The following is a 25,721-nucleotide window of genomic DNA, read 5'->3' on the forward strand; positions in this document are numbered from 1 at the left end:
TCGGCAGAACGGTAGGGCGGATCCAGGCACAGTAAGCATCAAACTGAACAGCCAATGCCGCTGGTTAGTGGGGGAGGAGCAAGCTGACAGTTTTCCTTTAAAGGGGTACTCCGTTCCTAGACATCTTATAGATAGGGGATAAGAAGTTTGATCGTGGGGGTCCCACAGCTGGGATCCCCGCGATCTCTGTGCAGCACCTGGCGTTCACTTAGAACACTGGGTGCGAGTGGCGAGGGTTGTGACATCACACCCGCTCAATGCAAGTCTATGGGAGGGGGCGTGGCAGCCGCCATGCCCCCTCCCATAGACTTGCATTGAGCGGGTGTGATGTCACGTGGGGCATGGTTGTTATGTCACAACCCTCGCCACTCCTTTAAAGGGGTACTCCGTTCCTAAACATCTTATAGATAGGGGATAAGATGTTTGATCGTGGGGGTCCCACAGCTGGGATCCCCGCGATCTCTGTGCAGCACCTGGCGTTCACTTAGAACACTGGGTGCGAGTGGCGAGGGTTGTGACATAACAACCATGCCCCACGTGACATCACACCCGCTCAATGCAAGTCTATGGGAGGGGGCATGGCGGCTGCCACGCCCCCTCACATAGACTTCCATTGAGGGGGGGTGGCTTGAAGTTGCGAGGGGCGTGGCCGTGACATCACGACCCCGCCCCTTGTTCCAAGCATTCGGAACAAAATTATTTGAATGCTGGGGAAGCGGAGTACCCCTTTAACACAGAGAAGCAAACATTTACATATTTTAAACAAACATATATCTTGGTCTTATTAAACATAAAACAACAATATTGTACAGTCCTACTAGATTAAGAATAGAAAAGGAATAAAGGAAAAGATATACAGTAGAATAAGTCAGATGTGGTCTAAAATGATGTATTGGTTAATAATTATGTTACGGTGTCCTCTGCAGGGCCCTTGCATTGGACATAACAGAATTTAAATAAAAGCAATAAAAATGGCATTAATAGAAAATCATGAACTTGATTAAATAGCAAACAACTAGTTCCCCAAAAGGAAAGCAATTATAGTATTAGTAATGTCTCTTTGATGGGTCACGCTGTAAATACACACTTTCGTATCTAGCTGTAGTGTAATTACGATTAAGTCAATATGCAGCGCTGCAAGTACACTCTCTTTTTGTCCCATACTATAGTGTGATTGCGCTATAAATTAATAGGTGGATATTAAGTAGCAGAGTTTACTAGAGATGTCGTGACCGTGTGTCTGATGGTCGGTCTCTGATGTTGATGGCTTGGGCGGCGCCATAAGTCTTGTTGCTGAGAACAACAGGTATAAAGCAGGGTAAGTGCGCTTTGCAGCGCTGCTGCCCCCGTTTGCAGCCCACTACATCTTACCCGTGGAGCCAGTAAAAGGCGCTCCTTCTTTCAATCTGGAGGATCGATGTCCCGGATGAGTCTCACATTGTTACTCAAGCTTTGCCTGTATTGGGGTGTTTGCGATAATAGGGTGGACGGCTAGACACGTTTTGGGGAGCCAGGTCCTCCAATAGCTGATGGCAAGAGTAGGATGAAATGATTCATACTACTGTTGCCATCAGCAATTGAAAAAAGGGATCTGGCTCCGCAAAACACATCTAGCTGGCCACCCTATTATCGCAAACACCCCAATACAGGCAAAGCTTGGATCACTATTCACCCTAACTGCAATACTGTAATCTTTGGAGAACATCATCCCACAAGCAGAGCATGCGCTTCCGGGAACCCCACTTACTTTGCTGAGTAACAACGTGATATTCATTCAGGACATTGATCCTCCAGATTGAAAGAAGGAGCACCTTTCCCTGGCACCACGGGAAAGAGGTACTTTGTACCAATCCCCACCCCACTCGTGACTTATATTCAAACTAACCCTGTGCTGCCAGGGTAGCATGGGCTGCAAACAGGGGGGCAACAGCGCTGCAGAGCGCACTTACCCTGCTCTATACCAGTTGTTCTCAGCAACAGACTTACGAATCGGCGCTGCCCGAGCCATCAACATCAGAGATGGACCATCAGACACACGGTCAAGACATCTCTAGTAAACTCTGTTACTTAAAGGGGTATTCCGGGATTTATTTTTTTATTTGACTATGCTACAGGGGCTGTAAAGTTAGTGTAGTTCATAATATAGTGTCTGTACCTGTGTGTGCCGATTTTCTCACAATTCTTCTGTGATTTTCACCCCAATATTTATTTTTAACAGCATGAAAAATGACTGTTGTCTCAGATTTTTCCCAGGTTGCAATGCGGTTGAGACCTGACTCACTAGTTAGCTGATGACAGGGAGCCTGTCTGCTTCAATGGGTGGAGGGATCAATTTGCAACTAATGCAACAGCTATAGGCACCCTGATTGAAGACCACAGGTCTGCAGCTCATTTAGTTTCAATGGGTGGGGTAGCTGATGTGTGGGAAGGAGGAAAATGGTATCATGGGATTTGTAGGCAAACAAGAAAACTGAAAACAGGAAATACAAGTTCACAGAAAGCTAGCCACAGTGTTATGGTAATCTCACAACATAGCCATTTAGCCCAAGACAAGCGCAGATCCTTCCTAAGCATGTCCATTACTGTCTGCCAGGTACCTACTAAAATCACCTTATGCTGGATAACTCGTTTAATATCCACCTATTAATTTATAGCGCAATCACACTATAGTATGGGACAAAAAGCGTACTTGTGGTGCTGCATATTGACTTTAACGTAATCACACTACAGCTAGATACGAAAGTGTGTATTTACAGCGTGACCCAAAGACACATTGCTAATACTATCAGTAATTGCTTTCCTTTTGGGGAACTAATTGTTTGCTATTTAATCAAGTTCATGATTTTTTTATTAATGCCATTTTTATTGCTTTTATTTAAATTGTCTGTTATGTCCAATGCAAGGGCCCTGCAGAGGACACCGTAGCATAATTATTAACCAATACATAATTTTAGACCACATCTGACTTATTCTACTGTATATCTTTTCCTTTATTCCTTTTCTATTCTTAACCTAGTAGGACCGTATAGCATTGTTGTTTTAGGTATAATTACTTGGTAGTGTGTAACACAGTATCCTCGGTTGGGATATCTCTTAGTAAAAATGACTTACCCTCTCTTGCTGGTGTTCGCCCAATCAAAAACTTTATGCATTGCAGTAACTCCATCACGCCCCATGGGGGCAACATCACCGCCAGTCATGATGGCGTAATCCATGCCGGAATGCACAGCTAATTTCTAAATAAGAACAGAAAATAGGTGAATCAGAAGTGGATTTAAGAGCAACAGGTTAACAACACAATCCAGAGTAATAAGAGTAACTTGCGGTCGGTAATGGACCATATATCCCCGGACAGCAGAGTGACTCAAGAAGAGGTTTTTGATCATGGAAGCCATTCATTTCTCATTGCTGCCTCCATCAATGATCTTGTTAAACATTCTCGAATACCCACAAGGGAGTGATCTCATCATATATCTTTCTTTTGGGAAGGTGGGGGATGGCAGACTATTAATCCCATCAAGTAATGTGCTGTGTGTGCGTGTCACATAAATATAGCGTATCTCTCAATGAGGGAGAAGACCAACGTTTGGGTTTACACACAGCTCAGCGTTGTCAGCCCGCAAATCAATAGTGGCAGCTCCTGGATGACACAGACACAACACAGTAAAATGATCCATGGCGAACCTCAGACGCTGAAGACTGCCACAAACCACACCGTATGTCCTGTTATTTACCCCTCACAGTCCAAACATTTACAACTCATTTATAATCTGATTTTATTATGACACTGCTACGAGCCTTTGAAGCAATGCTGAATTTGCTAAACTGAGCTAGAAGGGTGTTGTGTGGTTTACATAACCTATTGGGGTGGGGTTGCTTGCCTCTTTAGAGATACAAAGAGTGTACTCGTTCTGTCAGACCCGGAAGGTCATCACAAGGGAGACTCATTAGATAAGGCAGCAGGGAGCCTGTTATGACAGGAACTACTGCGACTGATAGGCTTCCTGCTGCCTTATCTAATGGACCAAATCTAATAAGCAGTAATAACCGATCTCCTCTTCACATCACTAGCCTTGTCTTGAGCAGATAGGAAAGGAGGGGGGGAGGAGTGACAGGAGCTCTGCATTCACAGCCTATGAAAGATCTGTGCACTATGGCTAATAACATTAAATGCGTTATTAACCTTTTTGAGGCCATACACAGGTTGTTTCATTCCTATTCATACCCTACTCACTTGCCCGCTGCAATTTGTGTCTGTTCCCTGCTGCAATGCACTTCTAAGTAACACACGGACCTTTCTGTTTAGCTTATCAGTGACCAAAGTGGTGTCCTGCCTCAGCCCCGATTAGCTGAGCAGGAAGGTCCTTGTGCTGACAATCACAAAGAAGCAGCAGATCTACACAGACAATGGCAGTGATGGGGGCAGGAGGAGGGTTAGTTTTTATTTTTTCAATTTAACTCCACCCTGAGCACCCGAAAAAATTCTCCAGAATACCCCTTTAACTTTGTCCATTCTGAAGAAACATTCGGCACCAAAATCTGGATAACACAGACATGTAATGTTTTACATATAAATATCTTGGGTCTTGTGAGTCTTGGTCAATCTGTTTAAGGACTAACACCTTAAAATAACGATATAAATGTATTTTACTCATTTAGTTCCTCGCTTATACTCTGACTTCGTTGCCTAGCAACAGATCCATCTCCGAACATGCTGAACACTGCCACAGCTTCTCAGGATCACTGCACTGCTGTGGTCAGTGCTAATAAGAACGTGATGGTCACCTCTCTCCTATCACAGGTTAGATAAGACAGAACTAGAGTCATTTCACAGATCTTGTATAATTATTATTGGAACAATTTAGACAGAGGGAAGCCTCAATGTCATCGTCAGTCAGGGCATGATGGGAATTTTAATTTTGACACAGCTGGAGGGACACAGACTGGGGATCGCTGATGTATGGCCAATCGATGACTCGTTTTTAACCCTTTTACTGCCAAAGACATTTCCAATGCAGCATTGATTTAAATGATCGCCAAAACAGCAGCACTATTTGGGGTACAACACTTGTAAAAATGTGAAAGCAGGAAAGTGTTTTATTGAAGCTGTACAGTGACCCCCCCGACCTACGATGGCCCCGACATATGATCATTTCAACATACGATGGCCTCTCAGAGGCCATCATATGTTGAAGGCAGCATCAACATACGATGCTTTTGTATGTCGGGGCCATCGCATAAACGGCTATCCGGCAGCGCAGAATGCTTCAGCTGCCACCGGATAGCCATTTACGGTGCCCCGTGTGGTCCGCTGACGATCACTTACCTGTCCTCGGGGCTCTCTTCGGCGCTCTCAATAGTCCTCATCACGTCGCTGCGCACATCGTTCCGTCATCCAATAGGAGCGGTGTGTGTAGCGACGTGATGGAGGCGACAGAGAGCGAGGATGCCGGGGAAGCAGAGGCCTTGCCGGAGCGTCGGGGACACCCCGGGGACGGGGCAACAGCGATGGAGGCCGACATCCAGGGCAGTGGTGACGAGCGGTGATGGTCCGGAGCGGCGGGGACACGTGAGTATAACCTACAATACCAGTGGTCTTCAACCTCCGGACCTCCAGATGTTGCAAAACTACAACTCCCAGCATGCCCGAACAGCCGTTTGCTGTCTGGGCATGCTGGGTGTTGTAGTTTTGCAACATCTGGAGGTCCGCAGGTTGTAGACCACTGTCCTATACTTTACATTGCACGGATCCCTCAACATACGATGGTTTCAACAAACGATGGTCCATTTGGAACGGATTACCATCGTATGTTGAGGGACCACCGTACTTTGTCTTAACCTCCCTTTCCCATCATTCTTAGGCCCCTTTCACACTACCGGTATGTTCCTGCATTCTGACACCCGTTAGTCAGCAATATTTATTCCACCATAATTTTTGACGGGAAAAACGTTAGTGCATGCACTGTTATTTACCCCGACAAAAATAATGGACGTTTTCATTACTGATGCTAAAGGATGATAAAATAAATAAATAAATAAATAAATCCCATTGAAACGAATGGGATTTTTTGACGGCCGTTTTATGGACTTTCTGCCTAAAGATATCCTCCTATTGGTTAAAATCAAACCTTGGAAAAAGTATGGGGCGTTGTCCTGGTGCTGTGTGTGGGAATAAGGTTTTTGGCTCTGAGAGAATGAGCGTCCCTACCACACAAAATGTAGTTGTTTTTTTTTTGTTTTGAATGAATGCCCCAGGTGAATGTATGTTATTAGAGATGAGCGAACTTCCAGTAAATTCGATTCGTCACGGACTTCTCGGCTCGGCAGTTGATGACTTATCCTGCGTACATTAGTTCAGCCTTCAGGTGCTCCGGTGGGCTGGAAAAGGTGGATACATTCCTAGGAAAGAGTCTCCTAGGACTGTATCCACCTTTTCCAGCCCACCGGAGCACCGGAAAGCTGAACTCATTTATGCAGGAAAAGTCATCAACTGGCGAGCCGAGAAGTTCGTGACGAATCGAATTTACTGTAAGTTCGCTCATCTCTATATGATAGCTCACAGACAAATATGAGGACGCTGAGAATATTACTATATCAGTTCATGATGGAGGCGTTTACAGGAGGATAAAGGTAGCGTGAAAGGGGCCTTAAAGGAATATTCTTATCTTCTAGTAGGTCAAATCCGTTGTTTTCTAAAGGATCAGCCCACTCTCTATTACAGTGTTTCCCAACTAGGGGGCCTCCAGCTGTTGCAAAACTACAACTCCCAGCATGCCCGGACAGCCTTCGGCTGTCCGGGCATGCTGGAAGTTGTAGTTTTGCAACAGCTGGGAGTGCTAGTTTTGCAACAGCTGGAGGCATACTGGTTGGGAAACACTGCTCTTAAGTAAAAAGGGGTCTTCAGACTCCCTGAAAGAAAGATCAGGCTCCTTGAAACTCATCCAACTCATCCCTCTGTTCTCGGGGAGTGTTACTGCCGCTAGTGGTGTCTGGCAGCAGCTGCTCCTCTCTCCCTATTGGGAATACATGCATGCTCGCCCTGCATGGATATAGGAATTGGTAGACAGCTGTCAGTCAAAGGGTGGGTTCACACCACGTTTTTGCAATACAGTTTTTTTTATCAGGTTTTTGATTTAAAAAAAAAAAAACACGGATTCCTCAAAACCGGACTAAACTGTATCAAAATGTGTACACATTTTTATCTGTATACGGTTTGAAAAATGATGCCCGGTTGCATCTGTTTTTTAAGAAAAAAAACTTATACCTTTTGAACTTTTCACTCCACTATGAATAAAGTTTCACTTGTTTGATTGAAATTCCAAGAAAAAAAAAACTGTGCAGTCAAAAATCGTATGGTGAAAACTGGATGGAACTGTACGCACATACAGGTCTGTAGGGTTCCCATTGACTGCCATGTTAAAAAAAAAACATATACGGTTTAATACGGTTTTACACCCGGACCAAAAACAGTGGTAGGCAACGGTTTTCGGTCCAGAAAAAAAAAAAGTAAAAAACGCGTGGTTTGAAAAACTGAGACAACCGTATACAATATGGTGCATACGGTTTTGAATGGAAAGTCTATGGCCACGGTTTGCTGTATAGGTTGCATTAAAAAAAAAAAAAAAAAAAAAAAAAAAAACCCGTATCCAAAAATTGTATAGAAAAATCGTGGTGTGAACCCACCCAAACAAATGTTTGTACAACAGCTATCCTTATGTTGTGTTGCCAGCTATAGACAACGCTCAGGTCGGCCCTTGTCACAAACGTGCATTGTTATGCCTTTTACGTTTTGATGTAAAATTGCACAAGGGTCAACATATGCTGTAACTCTGTACAGAGACCATACTGGACCTGTCCCCCATCGGGGGTTTACAATTTAACCTCCGTATATTTGGAAGCGTGGGAGGACACCAATGGGAACTTACAAAGTGTAAAGTGTTGGTGACCTATTTGCATCTTTACCCATATATGTGTGTGTGTGCAGATGTTAAAACAGCACCACTTTGGTTTATGGGCTGTATCTGGTATTGCAGTTTAGCTTCTTTAAAATCAATGGGAATGAATTGCAATATTAGATACTGTCCATGGACACTAGGGGCGCTGTTTCTTTGACAACTGTTCTGACATGTAGTTTTCCCACCACACTATCAGAATGGTACTCCGGTAGAAAAACACATTTTTTTTAAATCAACTGGTGCCAGAAAATTAAACAGATTTGTAAATGACTTCTATTTGAAAATCTTAATCCTTTCAGTACTTATCAGCTGCTGTATGCTCCACAGGAAGTTGTATTTCTTTCTGGAATAATTTTCTGTCTGACCACAGTGCTCTCTTCCGACACCTCTGTCCATGTCAGGAACTGTACAGAGCAGGAGAGGTTTCCTATGGGGATTTGCTGGACAGTTCCTGACATGGACAGAGGTGTCAGCAGAGAGCACTGTGGTCAGATTGAAAATAACTATTCAACTTCCTGTGAAGCATACAGCAGCTAATAAGTACTGGAAGGATTGAGATTTTTAAATAGAAATAATTTACAAATATTTTTAACTTTCTGGCACCAGCTGATTAAAAAATGTGTGTTTTCCACCGGAGTACCCCTTTAATATTCTCCATTGTGGGAAATACTGTACACACAGGTACCATATACCCATTTTTTCTCTCTCCAAATTTACATCCATCTTTACAATTATCTAGCAATGCCAGAGTGTAATGGGGGAACTGGCTGCCTACAAATGCTTTACCTTGGCAAAGAGAGTCTTCCCTGTCCCTGGAGGACCGTACATTAAAATATTCCTGTAGAGACCTTTGTTCTGCTTCGTGTTCCTTGTAGCAATGGCAATATCTCTTACTCGTTCTTCCAGTTTTGGCTGCAACACAGAAAAAATTGATCATTCCCCACCCAGATATGCCACCCATAGAAGTGCGAGCATTAAATGACTAAAGGGGGACGGTGCCTATCTTTATGGTTCCATCGATAGCAGTCACAGGCCACTTGAAATGATAAACACCACTTTGTTTTATGGCGGGGCCTCCGCACATGGGCTTGTTAAGGGAGGGGGAGGACTCACTCATCTAATGCAAAGTGCAAAGGGAGTAAGATCAGGGGGACAAGGAGAGAATAGGTGGCCGTTTTTTTTTTAGCTAAAATGAGGTGTGTGTGTGTGGGGGGGATGGGGTAGTCATTTTCTAGTGGTGACTATTATCTGTATTGTTATGACAGTGGGATTTAAACAGGACCTGTGGCCTCTCTGGATCAGTATGTTTTAGTAAATTCTTTAGTAAATTCCCCATAAAATACTAACTCTGGAACATCTTCTCTTATAGCTCTGTGTTGTGCCTTTCTCCATTATTCTTACTAGAAATATTTGACTAAATAGCCAACTGGGTGTTATCAGTTGGGGGGGGGGTGTCCCTACAACAGTATCCAATTATAGCGGAAAGTGCAAGGCTGTGTACCCCCTACAAGTAACTCCCAGTTGACAATTATGTAGGGATGCCAATATAAAGATACTTTTTCTGTACTCACCGACACCAATTACTGATACTTTTTCTTAATGTCGTGACAGCAGAGGTGGCTCTAGACTTTGTGAAGCCTCAGGCAAAAAACATGATGCCCTCCCTGAACTCATAAATAAGATATTCTGCCAGAAGTTAGGTAGGGAATACTCCCCTATTAGGAAGAAGCCCCCAGTTGGTAGGCTGGTAGGCAGGTAGGAAATCCCCCCCCCCCCCCCCCCATTAGGTTGAAGCATCCAGTAGGTAGGTAGGCAGGGAACTTCTCCCTTTAAAAAGGTAGAAGCCCCCAGTAAACTGGAAGGTAGGGGATCCTCCCCTTTAGGTAGAAGCCCCCAAGAAGGTTGTAGAAGCTCCTAGTAGTTAGATTGCTAGGAAGGTAGGGAACCTTCTATTAGGTAGAATCTCTCCCCTATTTGGTAGAATCCTCCAGTATGTAGGTAGGTGAAGAACCCTCCACTTTAGGTAGAAGTCCCCAGTAGTTTGGAGGTCAGGTAGATAGAAAACCCCCCTATTAGACAGATGCCCCCATTAAATAGTTCCCCCAGTAAGTCCCCTCCAAAAGTAAAATAATAAATATCTCACTCCCCTTGCCTCCACTCCCGCACGGAGGACTCTGCATCCTCCACTGTTAGTGGTGCAGGACCTTCTGTGCGACGTCATTGTGCACCACTCCGTATAACGGAACAAGTGATGAAGAGGCTTGGTACGGGAGTATAGGAAAGGTGAGAGGGATTTTTATTGTTTTTGGTCCTCCATGCACACTGACACTATACCAACTCTGTACACAGTAGAGGACAACCTGGATGGACACTGAGTTGGCATGTATTGCCATCATTTCCAGAAGGAAGCAAGCGGAATTATAAATACGGCTCTAAATGACCATAGACTCATGCTGCAGATCCAAGATGAGGATTATGGTGTGTATGAATGGTATAGACAGCCCGCGCTATTATGTAAGGTGACCCCACCAGTGTCTAAAGGAGTCCCAACCCACCAGCTGGATTGTTAAAATATAAAGAAATCAGTATATCCTCCATACATATGTTATTATGCAGTGGGTAAGAGAGATATACTTACACTAAGAACGACTCCTTCTAAGGCATCCTGGGCTTTGCTAAAGAGGCGTTTGGTCACCTGTTAGCATAAATAAAAAAATAAAATGGTAAAAGCAGTCAAAAATAAATTATATATATATATATATATACACACACACACACACACACACACACACACACACAATGGTGCTCTGCTTCAAATGTGATGGATACATAATATACCATTTGTGATTTCTATGGGATTTAATGGCTCAATAGCGCACTACAGCCTCTGACAATTTGTGGTAGTTGTAGATTCTATGTGATTTTCATAGGTGTATCGGTGACATGCCACAAAATCATTCTGGCTGGCCATTACATTGTAGTCATAAGGGCACATTATTGCTCTGGTGTAAGCTACATGTTTTTAGCCTGCCATTCAACTTAATGGGCCTGAGCTGCAATACTAGACACAGACCAAAGACACTGGCGGCGCTGTTTCTGAAAAGAAACAAAGGGAAAAAAGCAAACCCTTTATTTTTGATATCCTATAACTGAATGATTACATAGTGACTTAGTAATTAAGAGGTTGTGTCATCACAGCTATAAGGCTAGGTACAGACTGCGGAATCTCCAGACTGAAAATTTCCACCCGGAGATTCCGAGTGCGGCCAGCACAGACTTTATCACTCGGCGCTAGGACAGCGCGAACATTGCAGTCCCCAATAGACTGCAATGTCTTCCGAGAGGATATCCGCCTGAAGAATGAGCAACGCCAATCTTCAGGCGAATATTTTAAAGCGGATTTTCCAATCACAAAATTTGTGGACAGAAAACCCATTTACTAGGCTGGTACATTTTAGCAAGCAGAATTTCTGCCTGAACTTTCAAAATGGAATTGCAGGCAGAAAATCTGTAGTCTGGACCTAGCCTAAGAGGCAAGGATCAAGCTCCAAAAACTCCTCAAGAACACATGCTCTAAATGGTCTCCAAACTGTGGACTTCCAGATGCTGCCAAACCACAACACCCATCATGTCCAGATAGTGATTTGGCTTTCCGGGCATGCTGGTAGTTGTAGTTTTGCAACAGCTGGAGGTCCACAGTGTGGAGACCACTGCACTAGGGAGACATGGCTGGCTATGTTCCCTGGAGCAACCAATCAACTAAGGTCCTTTAGCACAAGAGCTGCTGCTTATTACACAATGGGTATACTAAGGGCCAATTTACACTAAGGAATTTCCCCATGCAGTGGGCACTATGACATGCGGTAAGGCACTGTTCCCACTGGCAACAATGCAAGTCTACACAGTATACCGGTGAAAGGATAAACATGTTTTTTATTTCAGCAGAGCCCGGAATTTTTGCGTAAAAATTCCACCATGGAAATTCTTCAGTGGGCATGATGCAACCGAATCCCACTGAAACACTGAAAACGGAAGGGCCGCTGCATCGGAATTTCCAAGCAGCATTCCGCTTGGACATTCCATAGTGTGAATGTGCCCTAATGATGTGCACCCTTACCTTCACTGGATGCTTGGCCGCCTCCAATACTGTTATACGGGATGTGTCTCTAACCAACGAAGGCTTTCCCAGGCGTGCTTCGATGTACCGGCCGGCTACACCAGTGGCGTTCTTGGCAGAGTAAACACCTACAGCGAGTATCGTCAACCCGGCTGCCTGCAGGAGGGAGGACATCAGACGGCTCAGGTATAATCCAGATACGTACATTTCATGGCACAATTCACAAACACACAAAAAAAAAGCAAAGCCTGAGGTCAGATACCATCTGCGGATCTACCCATACTCAACTGGAGAATAGGGGTAAATGTATGGATTCATGTAGTTCTGCCAGTTGCAGGGTGTATTAGGCTGGGTTCACACTACGATTTGAACTACGGTTCCCGTATACGGCTGGGAGGAGGGGTGGGCGGGGCTTAATTGCGGCGCCCGCACTCAGCCGTATTCGGGAACCATAGTTAATGCATGTCTATGAGCCGACCGGAGTGAACCGCAGCCTCCGGTCAGCTGCTTTTTCGGCCATATGCGGTTTACCGACCGCAGGCAAAAACGTGGTCGCCCACGTTTATGCCTGCGGTCGGGAAACTGCAAACGGCCGAAAAAGCAGCCGACCGGAGGCTGCGGTTCACTCCGGTCGGCTCATAGACATACATTAACTACGGTTCCCGAATACGGCTGAGTGCGGGCGCCGCGATTATGCCCCGCCCACCCTTCTCCCAGCCGTATACGGGAACCGTAGTTCAAATCGTAGTGTGAATGCAGCCTTAGGTCCATTACACCCAGCAACTTTGTTCGGATAATATGGTGATCCAAGGATTTATTCTGATCTCTACCTGATCAGGGGTCCGCACCTCTGACCATGACTGCAGAAGAGCCTCATCGCTGCACTGTCCCAATGCTGAGGTGTAAGGACAGCACAAGATGGCTGACCACTGGATTATGCTAAGAATTAACGGCATAGACTAAGATTAAAGCGGTACTCCACTGCCCCAGCGTTCAAAACATTTTGCTCCGAATGCTGGGTGCGGGCGGCAGCCCGCACCCAGCGTTCGGAACAAAATGTTCTGAACGCTGGGGCAGTGGAGTACCCATTTAAAAACTCCGCTTTTTTTGTACAGGTCTCCTACACCATGGCTGCTTTAGCAGTTACTATCTTTAAAGGGGTAGTCCAGTGGTGAAAAACTTATCCCCTATCCTAAGGATAGGGGATAAGTTTGAGATCGTGGGGGGGGGGGGTCCGACCGCTGGGGCCCCCTGCGATCTCTCTGTACGGGGGCCAGGCTCTCCGGCCAGATAGCGGGTGTAGACTCCCGCATGAAGCGGCAGCCGACACGCCCCCTCAATACATCTCTATGGCAGAGCCGGAGATTGCCGAAGGCAGCGCTTCGGCTCTGCCATAGAGTTGTATTGAGGGGGCGTGTCCGCCGCTGCTTCGTGCGGAGGTCGACACTCCCCCTTCGCGCAGGCTGTCGAGGCTCCGTACAGGAGATCGCAGGGGGCCCCAGTGGTTGGACCCCTGCGATCTTAAACTTATCCCCTATCCTTAGGATAGGGTATAAGTTGTTCACCACTGGGTCACCACTGGACTACTCCTTTAAGGGACGTGCTCTGGATGACATGGGGGAACATGTTCTGGAATATCAGGAGTATTTATAACTAAATCACTCGTAAGGATAGAAGACCCTAAATAAATGATATGGAAATGAACTGCACCCAAAGTTGTCCCCTCTGGTGCTCCACAGGGTGAAAACCACCAATGGCTGCTATGACAACAAAAATCAACGGTCACCTGACTTTTCATAAACCCAGACACTATAAATCTACAGGGTGGGCCATTTATATGGATACACCTTAATAAAATGGGAATGGTTCCTGATATTAACTTCCTGTTTGTGGCCCATTAGTATATGTGAGGGCGGAAACTTTTCAAGATGGGTGGTGACCATGGCAGCCATTTTGAAGTCGGCCATTTTGAATCCAACTTTTGTTTTTTCAATAGGAAGAGGGTCATGTGACACATCAAACTTATTGGGAATTTCACAAGAAAAGCAATGATGTGCTTGGTTTTAGCGTAACTTTATTCTTTCATGATCTGACCACTTATAAAATATGTGTTCAATGTGCTGCCCATTGTGTTGGATTGTCAATGCAACCCTCTTCTCTATATACTGCTATATACACCTCAGGAGAAATGCTAGCACAGGCTTCCAGTATCCGTATACACTGCTATATACTACTATATACACCGCAGGAGAAATGCTAGCACAGGCTTCCAGTATCCGTATACACTGCTATATACTACTATATACACCGCAGGAGAAATGCTAGCACAGGCTTCCAGTATCCGTATACACTGCTATATACTACTATATACACCGCAGGAGAAATGCTAGCACAGGCTTCCAGTATCCGTATACACTGCCATATACTACTATATACACCGCAGGAGAAATGCTAGCACAGGCTTCCAGCATCCGTATACACTGCTATATACACCGCAGGAGAAATGCTAGCACAGGCTTCCAGTATCCGTATACACTGTTATATACTACTATATACACCGCAGGAGAAATGCTAGCACAGGCTTCCAGTATCTGTATACACTGCTATATAATACTATATACACCGCAGGAGAAATGCTAGCACAGGCTTCCAGTATCCGTATACACTGCTATATACTACTATATACACCGCAAGAGAAATGCTAGCACAGGCTTCCAGTATCCGTATACACTGCTATATACACCGCAGGAGAAATGCTAGCACAGGCTTCCAGTATCCGTATACACTACTATATACACCGCAGGAGAAATGCTAGCACAGGCTTCCAGTATCCATATACACTGCTATATACTACTATATACACCGCAGGAGAAATGCTAGCACAGGCTTCCAGTATCTGTATACACTGCTATATAATACTATATACACCGCAGGAGAAATGCTAGCACAGGCTTCCAGTATCCGTATACACTGCTATATACTACTATATACACCGCAGGAGAAATGCTAGCACAGGCTTCCAGTATCCGTATACACTGCTATATACTACTATATACACCGCAGGAGAAATGCTAGCACAGGCTTCCAGTATCCGTAGTTTCAGGTGCTGCACATCTCGTATCTTCACAGCATAGACAATTGCCTTCAGATGACCCCAAAGATAAAAGTCTAAGGGGGTCAGATCGGGAGACCTTGGGGGCCATTCAACTGGCCCACGACGACCAATCCACTTTCCAGGAAACTGTTCATCTAGGAATGCTCGGACCTGGCACATTCCCTGAGTTTTTCCAGCAAGATGGTGCACCACCACATTATAGGTGTCAGGTCCGAGCATTCCTGTACATATGAATTGCCTTGTAAAATCTGCAGTTGCAGATCCCGTGTGTGTGAATGCACCCTAAAGTAGTGTTTCCCAACCAGGGTGCCTCCAGCTGTTGAAAAACTACAACTCCCATCATGCCCTAAAGTATACTACAGTACTGTTCATGGATGCATTCCCCAAGAAATAATGCTGTAGCATCTTTTCTTAGAACCCAATGTTCTGTATTCCTCTGGTCTTCCTCCTAGAAATGTATAAATAAGTTGGCAACTGGGTGTTGTCTTTCCCTTTGTCTATGAGGCATGGTCAGCACTGACTGGAACGTGTCAAGAGTGTGTAGGGATATACCCCCATAGGGACGGGTACTGCTAACAGTTGCCAATTTATTTATACATTTCCAAGAGGAACAACGGAGGAACATCCAACCTATGGTTCTAAAAAGCAATGCTACTGTATTATTATTTAATGGGAATGCAGGTACTAAAAAACTGACATTAGGAGAGCCTCTTTAAATTAGAATATACATACAGTTCTATGATTTATAGTGGGTGTATACTGTGGCTGCCCGGGCGATGTCATGTCAGGTGTACCAACTTCGATGCCAAGGAAAGGTGCCAAGGCAGAATGGAGAGAGCAGATTCCTGCACGCCTCCAGGAAGATCACACAGCATGGGCAGCAGGAAACAAGCCATTGTTCAGAGATTACATTTAGATTATGACTATATATTATTCCGCAGAGACAGAAGATAAATGGGCCACTTTCCCTATGACAGAAGCTCGCCATCCCGGCTTGGCAAGTGGCAATCATCCTGCACTCACCAGGAAAAATCAGACACCCGGGGAAAAGTGACAGCTCCTATTAGGGACGTGTCACCGCAGCCAACAGAACGGATGCAGAGCAGATAAGCCACAAGGTTCCCCGGGGAGCGGAGTAAATCAGCAGCCGCTGGCATGACGGGAGGACACAGCCGGCAGAGGAAACCTGGGTGACAGGAGATGTGCAGGCAGCTGGAATTCACATGGGTCAGCAATGGTGGACGTGGGTGCCACAGAAGTGTGGGGCCGGAGTCTAGAGATGAGCGAACTTACAGTAAATTCGATTCGTCACGAACTTCTCAGCTCGGCAGTTGATGACTTATCCTGCATAAATTAGTTCAACTTTCAGGTGCTCCCGTGGGCTGGAAAAGGTGGATACAGTCCTAGGAGACTCTTTCCTAGGAATGTATCCACCTTTTCCAACCCACCGGAGCACCTGAAATCTGAACTAATTTATGCAGGATAAGTCATCAACTGCCGAGCCGAGAAGTTTGTGACGAATCAAATTTATTGTAAGTTCGCTCATGTCTACCGGAGTCCAATGTTGGGCTGCGTTCACATCCCGATTTCCCCATTCGACTTGAGTACACGATTTTATCACTTAATCGTATAAAGTCGTATATAAAGTAGGATCCGTTGACCTCCATAAAAAAAAATAAAAAAAATCGGATCAATTTTATTTAAATATCAACTGGTGTCAGAAAGTTAAACCGATTTGTAAATTACTTCTATTTAGAAATCTTAATCCTTCCAGTACTTATCAGCTGCTGTATGCTCCACAGGAAGTTCTTTTCTTTTTGAATTCCTTTTCTGTCTGACCACAGTGCTCTCTGCTGACACCTCTGTCCATGTCAGGAACTGTCCAGAGCAGGAGAGGTTTGCTATGGGGATTTGCTCCTGCTCTGGACAGTTCCTGACATGGACAGAGGTGTCAGCAGAGAGCACTGTGGTCAGACTGGAAAGAACCACACAACTTCATATGAAGCACACAGCAGCTGATAAGTACTGGAAGGATTAAGATTTTTATTTTGAAGTACTGTAATTTACAAATTTCCTTTTAACTTTCTGGGACCAGTTGATTTGAAAAAACGGAATTGTATTCCGCTGGAGTACACCTTAATGTGGCATGCTCTTTGTGAAGATAAGGGGGCAGTAAGAAAGTCGGATCCATTGACCTCCATAAAAAAAATCTGATCCATTACACACATCCGATTTGATCCGCATCCCATTTAACACGATTTTTGTTCGGGTTTGACCACGATTTCAGACCTGAACAAAAATCGTGTGAAATCGGATGCGGATCAAATCAGATGTGTGTAATGGATCAGATTTTTTTTTTTATGGAGGTGAATGGATCCGACTTTCTATACGATTTTAAGTTATAAAATCGTGTACTCAAGTCGGAGGGAGAAATCGTGATGTGAACGCAGCCTTATTAATAAATGAGCCATTCTTACTGCCCCCTTATCTTCACAAAGAGCATGCCACATTAAGGTGTACTCCAGCGGAATACAATTCAGTTTATTCAAATCAACTGGTCCCAGAAAGTTAAAAGGAAATTTGTAAATTACAGTACTTCAAAATAAAAATCTTAATCCTTCCATTACTTATCAGCTGCTGTGTGCTTCATATGAAGTTGTGTGGTTCTTTCCAGTCTGACCTCAGTGCTCTCTGCTGACACCTCTGTTCTTGTCAGGAACTGTCCAGAGCAGGAGCAAATCCCCATAGCAAACCTCTCTTGCTCTGGACAGTTCCTGACATGGACAGAGGTGTCATCAGAGAGCACTGTGGTTCAAAAAGAAAAGAACTTCCTGTGGAGCATACAGCAGCTGATAAGTACTGGAAGGATTAAGATTTCTAAATAGAAGTAATTTACAAATCTAACTTTCTGACACCAGTTGATTTTAAATAAAATTGCTTTCCTCCGGAGTACCCCTTTAAAAGGGGTCCTCCACAACTCCAAAGAACAACCTAGTAGTTCTCCTACCTGTGGCTCTCCAGCTGGTGCAGAGCTACAAATTTCAGCATTCCCTTACAGAATCTGAAACACTGCTTTAAGCTTGCAAAGAAAATATAGGAGATTTCAGCTCTGAGGCCAGCAGAATGGTAAACGCAGCTCTGTACCTAAACCGTCACGAGCTGTTAAAGCATGCTGAGAGTTGTCGTTTTGCAACAGCTGAGAGCAGCAGGTTTTGGAATGCTGATCTAGAGCAGCGTTTCACAACCAGGACGCCTCAGGCTGTTGCAAAACTACAATGCCCAGCATGCCCGGACAGCCTTTGGCTTAAATACTTGAAAAGAGAATCTCTAAGAGAGATTAGCTCTAAAGCCAGCAGAATAGTGAATGCAGGACTGTGTCATAAGAGCTGCAGACTGTCAGGGCATGCTGAGAGTTATAGTTTTGCAACAGCTGGAGAGCCACATGATTTGGAATGTTGATCTAGAGCAGTGGTTCTCAACCTGGGGTACAAGTACAGGCACAGGGCTTCTGTAGGCAGTAACTACCATCAACTCCGCTGCCCCTGCAGACCGGGGACCTACTGCTATGAGCCATAACAATAGGTCCCCAGACCAGAGGAGCAGTGGAGCAACAAAGCGGGACAGTATGGTGCCCTACAACTAAATATGGGGGCAGTTTGGGGGCCTACAGCTATATTTGGGGGCACAGAGGGGGCCTAACAACTTTATGGGGACGCAACGCGGGTACAATTACTGTGTGTGACAATAAACATGGGGAGTTTGTAAATAGGTGGGTATTGTACTGCAGAAAGGAGCCTAAAATGTTTGGCTGGTTCTGTGGAGACATCTTGTATGGGAGAAATCTTAATGACGGTCTGGGCCAGAGAAAAAAAAAGTGAATAACTCCGGTAAGAGAAGACGTCACCTGTAAATCGGGGGACTGGGAAGATAGGGAGGGGATCAGGGGGCCTGTTATAGAGGAAAGTAAAGCTTATGAATTCTACTATAATCATTACAAAATGTCTCTAATATGGGGGAACAATGTTTTGGGAATGGGCTGTCAAGGGAAACTCAGGCAAAAAAGGGGCGAGAACCACTGATCTAGGGGGTGCTTCCAGCTGTTGCAAAACTACAACCACCAGCAGCTCTGAAGCCAGCAGAATGGTGAATGCAGCATTGCGCTAGAACAGCCACAGAGTGACCAAGCATGATGAGAGTTGTAGTTTTGCAACAGCTGGAGAGCCGCAGGTTCGGGGGGTATAATCTATAGACTAATCTTGCAGTGAGAATCTTGGAGATTTTAGCTCTGAAGGCAGAAAAATGGTAAATGCAGCTCTGTACTGTACTACAATTGGGTGAGCCCACACTTCTGCATATGACCAGATAGGGCCAGTTTGGGTATTTCGGGTGCGCGCTGAGGAAAATTACCTTGCTGAAATTTTGGGGGCGGAAATCTTTTATTCTCCTCCATACTAAAATGAAGCAGGAATCAGGAGGAATTGTCACTTATTTGAGCGAGAAATATAATGTCCCATTGACTTTATGGGATTTTTCTTCGGGATTTTGCCTTAAGAAGTGACATGTCAATTATTCTGAAAGGATTCGGATCTGCCTTAGGAGATATGCTTGCAGAAATGACTGTGTGAACAGAGTCATGGAAAGCCCATTGAACCCAATAGGAGGCTTATTGCAGGAGGAATGCACCCTGATTTTGAGGCGGAATCAGCCTAAAATCACTGAATTCAGCCTGAAATGACTCAATGTGCCCTATCCCTTTGTGTCCATTTCCCCATACACCGCTGGGGATTTCGCCCCTGTACTCTCAGGTGGGGAGATTTATCAAAACCTGTGCAGAGGAACAGTGGTGCAGTTGCCCATAGCAACCAATCAGATCGCTTCTTTCATTTTCCACAGGCCTCTTTAGAGGCCTGTGGAAAATGAAAGAAGCAATCTGATTGGTTGCTATGGGCAACTGCACCTCTCTTCCTCTGCACAGGTTTTGATGAATCTCCCCCAGGGAGTCTAACAATAGGGATTATAATACAGAAGATGTAAAGTCATTAATTAAATTTGGAAAACTGATGTACGACGTGAACAATCCATCTGTTTTTTGAGAAAAAAGAAAAACCTAAATTTGAATAAAGATCTGCTTAGGTGTCTGCATCATATAAATATGTGAAAGAAATGACAATATAGTCCCTGTGTCACCATGGTAACAGAGGACAGGCTGTCCGCCACAGAATATTTATAAGGGCGACGTATTGATTATGGCAGAACCTTTGCTACCCGTGCGTATCGGTGATCACTTCAGCAACATTACACCCCCCTCCTCGGCTACGGAGTTCATAGGTCACACAAGCCTAAAGCCTATTACAGATTGTACATAGGATGTAAACTTCATGGGGCCAAAACCGGTTCATATGCCCTATTAAGGGGGCAGACACCATAGAGAAGCCCACCCAGCTTGGGACCCCCTTCTGCGGGCTGCTCTGCACTAGTGGTTATTGTACATGGAAAGCTGTTAAAGTGGTATTCCGATGGAAATTTTTTATTTATTTATTTATTTTTGTTAAATGAACTGGTGCCAGAAAGTTAAACAGATTGGTAAATTACTTCTATTAAAAAATCTTTATCCTTCCAGTACTTATTAGCAGCTGTACGCTACAGAGGAAATTCTTTGCTTTTTGAATTTCTTTTTTGTCTTGTCCACAGTGCTCTCTGCTGACACCTGATGCCTGTATCAGGAACTGTCCAGAGCCGGAGAAAATCCCCATAGCAAACGTATACTGATCTGGACAGTTCCTGACATGGACAGAGGTATCAGCAGAGAGCACTGTGGACAAGACAAAAAAAATTGTAAATAAAAAGAAATTCCTCTGTAGCATACAGCTGCTAAGAAATACTGGAAGGATAAAGATTTTTTAATAGAAGTAATTTACAAATCTGTTTAACTTTCTGGCACCTGTTGATTTAAAAAAAATAATAATAATAATAATGTTTTCCACCAGAGTACCCCTTTAAGTCTTGTATACCCATTTATCTTATAGAGAGAAGCCATATGAATTTGTCAGCAATACACAGAAGACCACAAGCACCCACAATCTCAGCTTCCAAGGGTCCTCGAACAGTCACAGAATAAAGAAAAAAGTACCCCTTTAAGTCAATGATAAAATTTGCTGCCGAAAATACGTGTGAATGTACCCTTAGGGAAAAGGTGGCAGATTTTTGCAAAGAAAAACATCAGTGTACCAGCCTTATACCAGGGACATTCAAAAAGTTTACACACTTTATTTAAACGGTTTAGTTCAAAACTAACTACCGTATTTTTCGCCGTATAAGACGCACTTTTTCTTCCACAAAAAAGTCGGTGCGTCTTATACGGCGAATACTCCCCTATCGCGGCGGTCCCTGCGGCCATCAATGGCCGGGACCTTTGGCTAATGCCAGACATCACCGATCACGGTGATGCCCTGTATTAACCCTTCAGACGCGGCGATCAAAGCTGACCGCCGCGTCTGAAGGAAAAGTGACACTTACCCGGCTGTTCAGTCGGGCTGTTCGGGACCACCGTGATTTCACCGCGGCGGTCCCGAACAGCCCGACTGAATAGCCGGCTTAGTGCTTACAGGACACCGGGAGGGACCTTACCTGCCTCCTCGGTGTCTTCTCCGTTCAGGGATCCCCTGTATGGTTGGCGCTCTCCTTCCTCGTCATCACGTCGTCGCGTACGTGCGTTGGCGTACGTAACGACGGCGACGGAGAGCGAGGATACCCGGCCGGCAGCAGACACGTTCCGGAGCGACGGGGACACGGCGACAACGATGGAGCGACATCCAGGGCAGCGGTGACGGGTCCGGAGCGGCGGGGACACGTGAGTACTACCTCCTATGCAGTGGCCTTCAATCTGCGGACCTCCAGATGTTACAAAACTACAACTCCTAGCATGCCCGGACAGCCAACGGCTGTCCGGGCATGCTGGGAGTTGTAGTTTTGCAACATCTGGAGGTCCGCAGGTTGAAGACCACTATTGGGTTCAAAATCTTAAATTTTTTAGATTTTGCACCTAAAAATAGGGTGCGTCTTATACGCCGGTGCGTCCTATAGGGCGAAAAATACGGTACATCATTTTTCTACATAGTCGGCTTGTCACATGACAGGCTAAGACACGACCGACTACCACTCCTCCCACCTTCACTATATACAATGGGAATTTTGAAGTGTGGAAACTTTTTGGATGACCCTCTGATGTAATTTTAATAAATGTCACCTACACCTACTATTATGCCCCGCATTTCCAGCTGAAACACCTGTGAGAGCAGACAACATGTAATCCAAGAGGATAAGGAGGAGTGACTCGAATATACAAGACAATACAAGAGGTGTTCCCCCATAAAACAACAATTCTCAAGCATCTTTTCTTGCAATTCTTCTGTTTGATGCTTTTCTGTTGCTCCTCCTGGAAATTAATGAATATTGTGATGGTCGTGTGTTACCATTCCTTGTCTATAGGAGGTGTCTTCACACACAGGAGACCTCTGGGAGTCACACACACTAGCTGACTGTCTAACGCGTATGAGAGCCTTTGGACTCTCCCCCGAACAGATGAAGTTGAGGGAAAAGAAGGATCAGGCCTATTGGATTTCAAACACTTGGGGGGAGATTTATCATTGCTTTTAGAGCATTTTTTTTTTTTGTGTCTATGTTTAGGCGCAGTTAAGCAGCATACTTAGCGACCTTTATGCGACTCTTGATATAGACAGTTTCACTCTTTTTGCCTACCCGTGGAAGTTTTTCTTTTTGACCATGCAGTGGTCACGTATTTACCATTTGCAACTTTTGTCAAAAGTCGCTATTTTGTGCGCAAAGGTACTTTAGGCACAAAACTACACCACCTACCAGTAGGCGTGAGAATCACTTCTACCTTCCGCAATTCAGTGTAGCTCCCACCATCTTTTTTTTTCTGTCCCTGCCTATTGTCCATCTATCCCTAACCCCCTCCCTGCTTTTAATTTTATTTATTTTTACATTAAAAATGCTTTTTGTCTGCCTGGTAGCGTGCTCACTATCAGGCAGACTTCCCCAGCAGGCATCACGTCACTGATGCCTGCTGGGGGGGGGGGGCCGACTTCCGTCCTTAGTTCATCTACACAGGGTGCCTCCAGCTGTTTCACCACTACAACTCCCAGCTTGCCCTGACATCTATTGGCTATCAGGGCATGCTGGGAGGCACCCTGTGTTGAAAACAATAAGTCAGGGCCATGGCCCGGCCCCTGGCTTCCCCAAGAGCGGTGATGGACGAGCGCAGGTAAAGCCGTCCTCCCCATCAGCCATGGCCCAGTAGTCCTATCCCATCCCATCTGGGGTGTGATACTGACAACGTACTATGAAAACATGTATAAGTCCATAACATAGCGTCTGAATATTTACTAAAGGATACTACGTTTGACTGCTGGTTGGCAGCTATAAGAGCAAGGAATGATCCATGGAGGAGCAAAGGAAACACATGAGGAGGCCATTGGTCAATAGTGTGCTTTGTAGGATGGATAAGCTTGTGTAAACAAAAATGGGAAGTCTCACTTAAAGGGGTACTCCGGCAAAAAACATGTTTTATAGGTGATATGTTGTCTGATTGCGGGGTTCCCGCCGCTGGGAACCCCCGTGATCTCCAGTCCAGCAGCGGCCGGAACACTGGAGCCTGGCTGGCTGAAAAGTAACACATCTAGACTTTGCTGCATTTAATAAAAACTGTCAATGACTCCCCAATCCATAAAGGGGTACTCCGCTGAAAACATCTTACCCCCTATCCAAAAAGGAATTTCTGGGCCAGAAGCAGTGGCGTCCGGAACAAGGAAGCTTGCAGCTTCTGTGTTCGTGACATCACGCCACCTCCATTTATGTCTATGGGAGGGGGCATGATAACTACTTCATAGCCATCACATCTCCTCCCATAGACATGAATGGAGGGGGCCTGGTGGCTGTAGTCGCCAGTCATCCGGCACGGAGCAGAGTTCGCTCCGTGCACACATGAGCGGGGTGCTGCGGCGGGACCCCCGCGATCAGACATCCATCGGATAGGGGATAAGATGGTTTTTCGCCAGAGTACCCCTTTAAGGGTACATTCCTTTCTGATAATACTACCTGTGAAAGTTACAAAAAGCTAAATCCTTTGCCCCCTTAAGGAAATAAAATATGGAGGGCAACAGGAACAATGGTCTGATTTCTTCAAAGTTAGTCAAGCTTCTCCTGCCTTGAGTTTCCATGAAGCTGCCTGACAACTTCATGTCCGCCATACAAGCTACAACTGAACAGATCTCCCTGCAACAGAGCGCCCCCCCCCCCCCCTTAGTTCTAGGAAATCACAGTGGGGAAACCCGGCTGGGTTCAAACCACGTTTTTGCAATACAGTTCCCATATACATTTTCACTTTGAAAACGGTACGGAACCGTATTGAAAACCGTATGCATTGACTCTCCATTGAAAACCGTATGCCAAACGATGCAGCAGGTTGTGTCCGTTTTGACCGTTTTTTTTCTTGTACCCCAAACCGTACCACGGTTTTTGGTCCGGGCGAGAAACCGTATAAAATTGTATAATTTATTATTATTTTTTTTTTAAACATGAGTCAATGGGAACCGCACAGAACCGTATGTGGGTATGACTCGGTTGGCACCATACAGTTTTTGAATTTGAAATTCCAAGAAAAAAAACGTGCAATCAAAAAAGTTAAACTTTATTCATAATGGAGTGAATAGTTAAAAACGTATAAGTTTTTCCCTTAAAAACTAATGCAACCAGACATTTTTTTCAAACCGTATACGGTTTTCAACCATATATGGATAAAAATTCCATTTGATACAGTTTAGGTTTTGAGGAATCCGTTTATCAAAAACCTGATACGGGAACTGTATTACAAAAACGTGGTGTGAACCCAGCCTTAGGGTGCATACACACCACGTTTTTCCAATACAGTTCCCGTATCAGGTTTTTGATAAACTGATTCCTCAAAACCGGACTAAACTGTATCAAAACGTGTACAAATTTTAACCCGTATACAGTTTGAAAAATGATGTCCGAAAAATGTATACGTAAACTTTTCACTACTTTATGAATAAAGTTTCACTTGTTCGATTGAAATCCAAGAAAAAAAAAACTGTGCAAAGTCAAAAACCGTATGGTGCAAACCGGATGGAACCGTACGCACATATGGTTCTGTACGGTTACCATTGACTCCCATGTTGAGAAAAAATAAAAAAAACTATACGGTTTAACACTGTTTCACCCGCACCAAAAACTGTGGTAGGCTACAGTTTTGGGTAGGGGAAAGAAAATGGACAAAACGCAAAATGGATGCATCGGTTGGCATATGGTTTTCAATGGAGAGTCAATGCATGCGGTTTTCAATACGGTTCCGTACGGTTTTCACATTGAAAACGTATACGGGAACTGTATTGCAAAAACGTGGTGTGAATGCAGCCTTACTGTGCAGACACACCTAGAACTCAATCACTTATGTCATCATGAAACACCATCTGTCACCAGTGGCCAAATATCAATT

At 44.8% G+C, this 25,721-nt stretch overlaps 1 protein-coding gene across 1 annotated transcript in view; it reads right to left on the bottom strand.

The window, feature by feature from the left end:
• Window positions 1–25,721, bottom strand: part of LOC130294451 (ATPase family AAA domain-containing protein 3) — a 107,549-nt gene that overhangs the window by 37,792 nt on the left and 44,036 nt on the right. Inside the window, exons 8-11 of the mRNA XM_056544276.1 lie at window positions 12,073–12,228; window positions 10,594–10,650; window positions 8,742–8,867; window positions 3,112–3,236 (exon numbers count right to left, since the gene is read on the bottom strand). Coding sequence (XP_056400251.1) covers window positions 3,112–3,236; window positions 8,742–8,867; window positions 10,594–10,650; window positions 12,073–12,228 — 464 coding nt within the window. The remainder of the gene's footprint in view (window positions 1–3,111; window positions 3,237–8,741; window positions 8,868–10,593; window positions 10,651–12,072; window positions 12,229–25,721) is intronic.

This window comes from Hyla sarda, chromosome 10, assembly GCF_029499605.1.
Source record: "Hyla sarda isolate aHylSar1 chromosome 10, aHylSar1.hap1, whole genome shotgun sequence".
NCBI classification, from domain to species: domain Eukaryota; kingdom Metazoa; phylum Chordata; class Amphibia; order Anura; family Hylidae; genus Hyla; species Hyla sarda.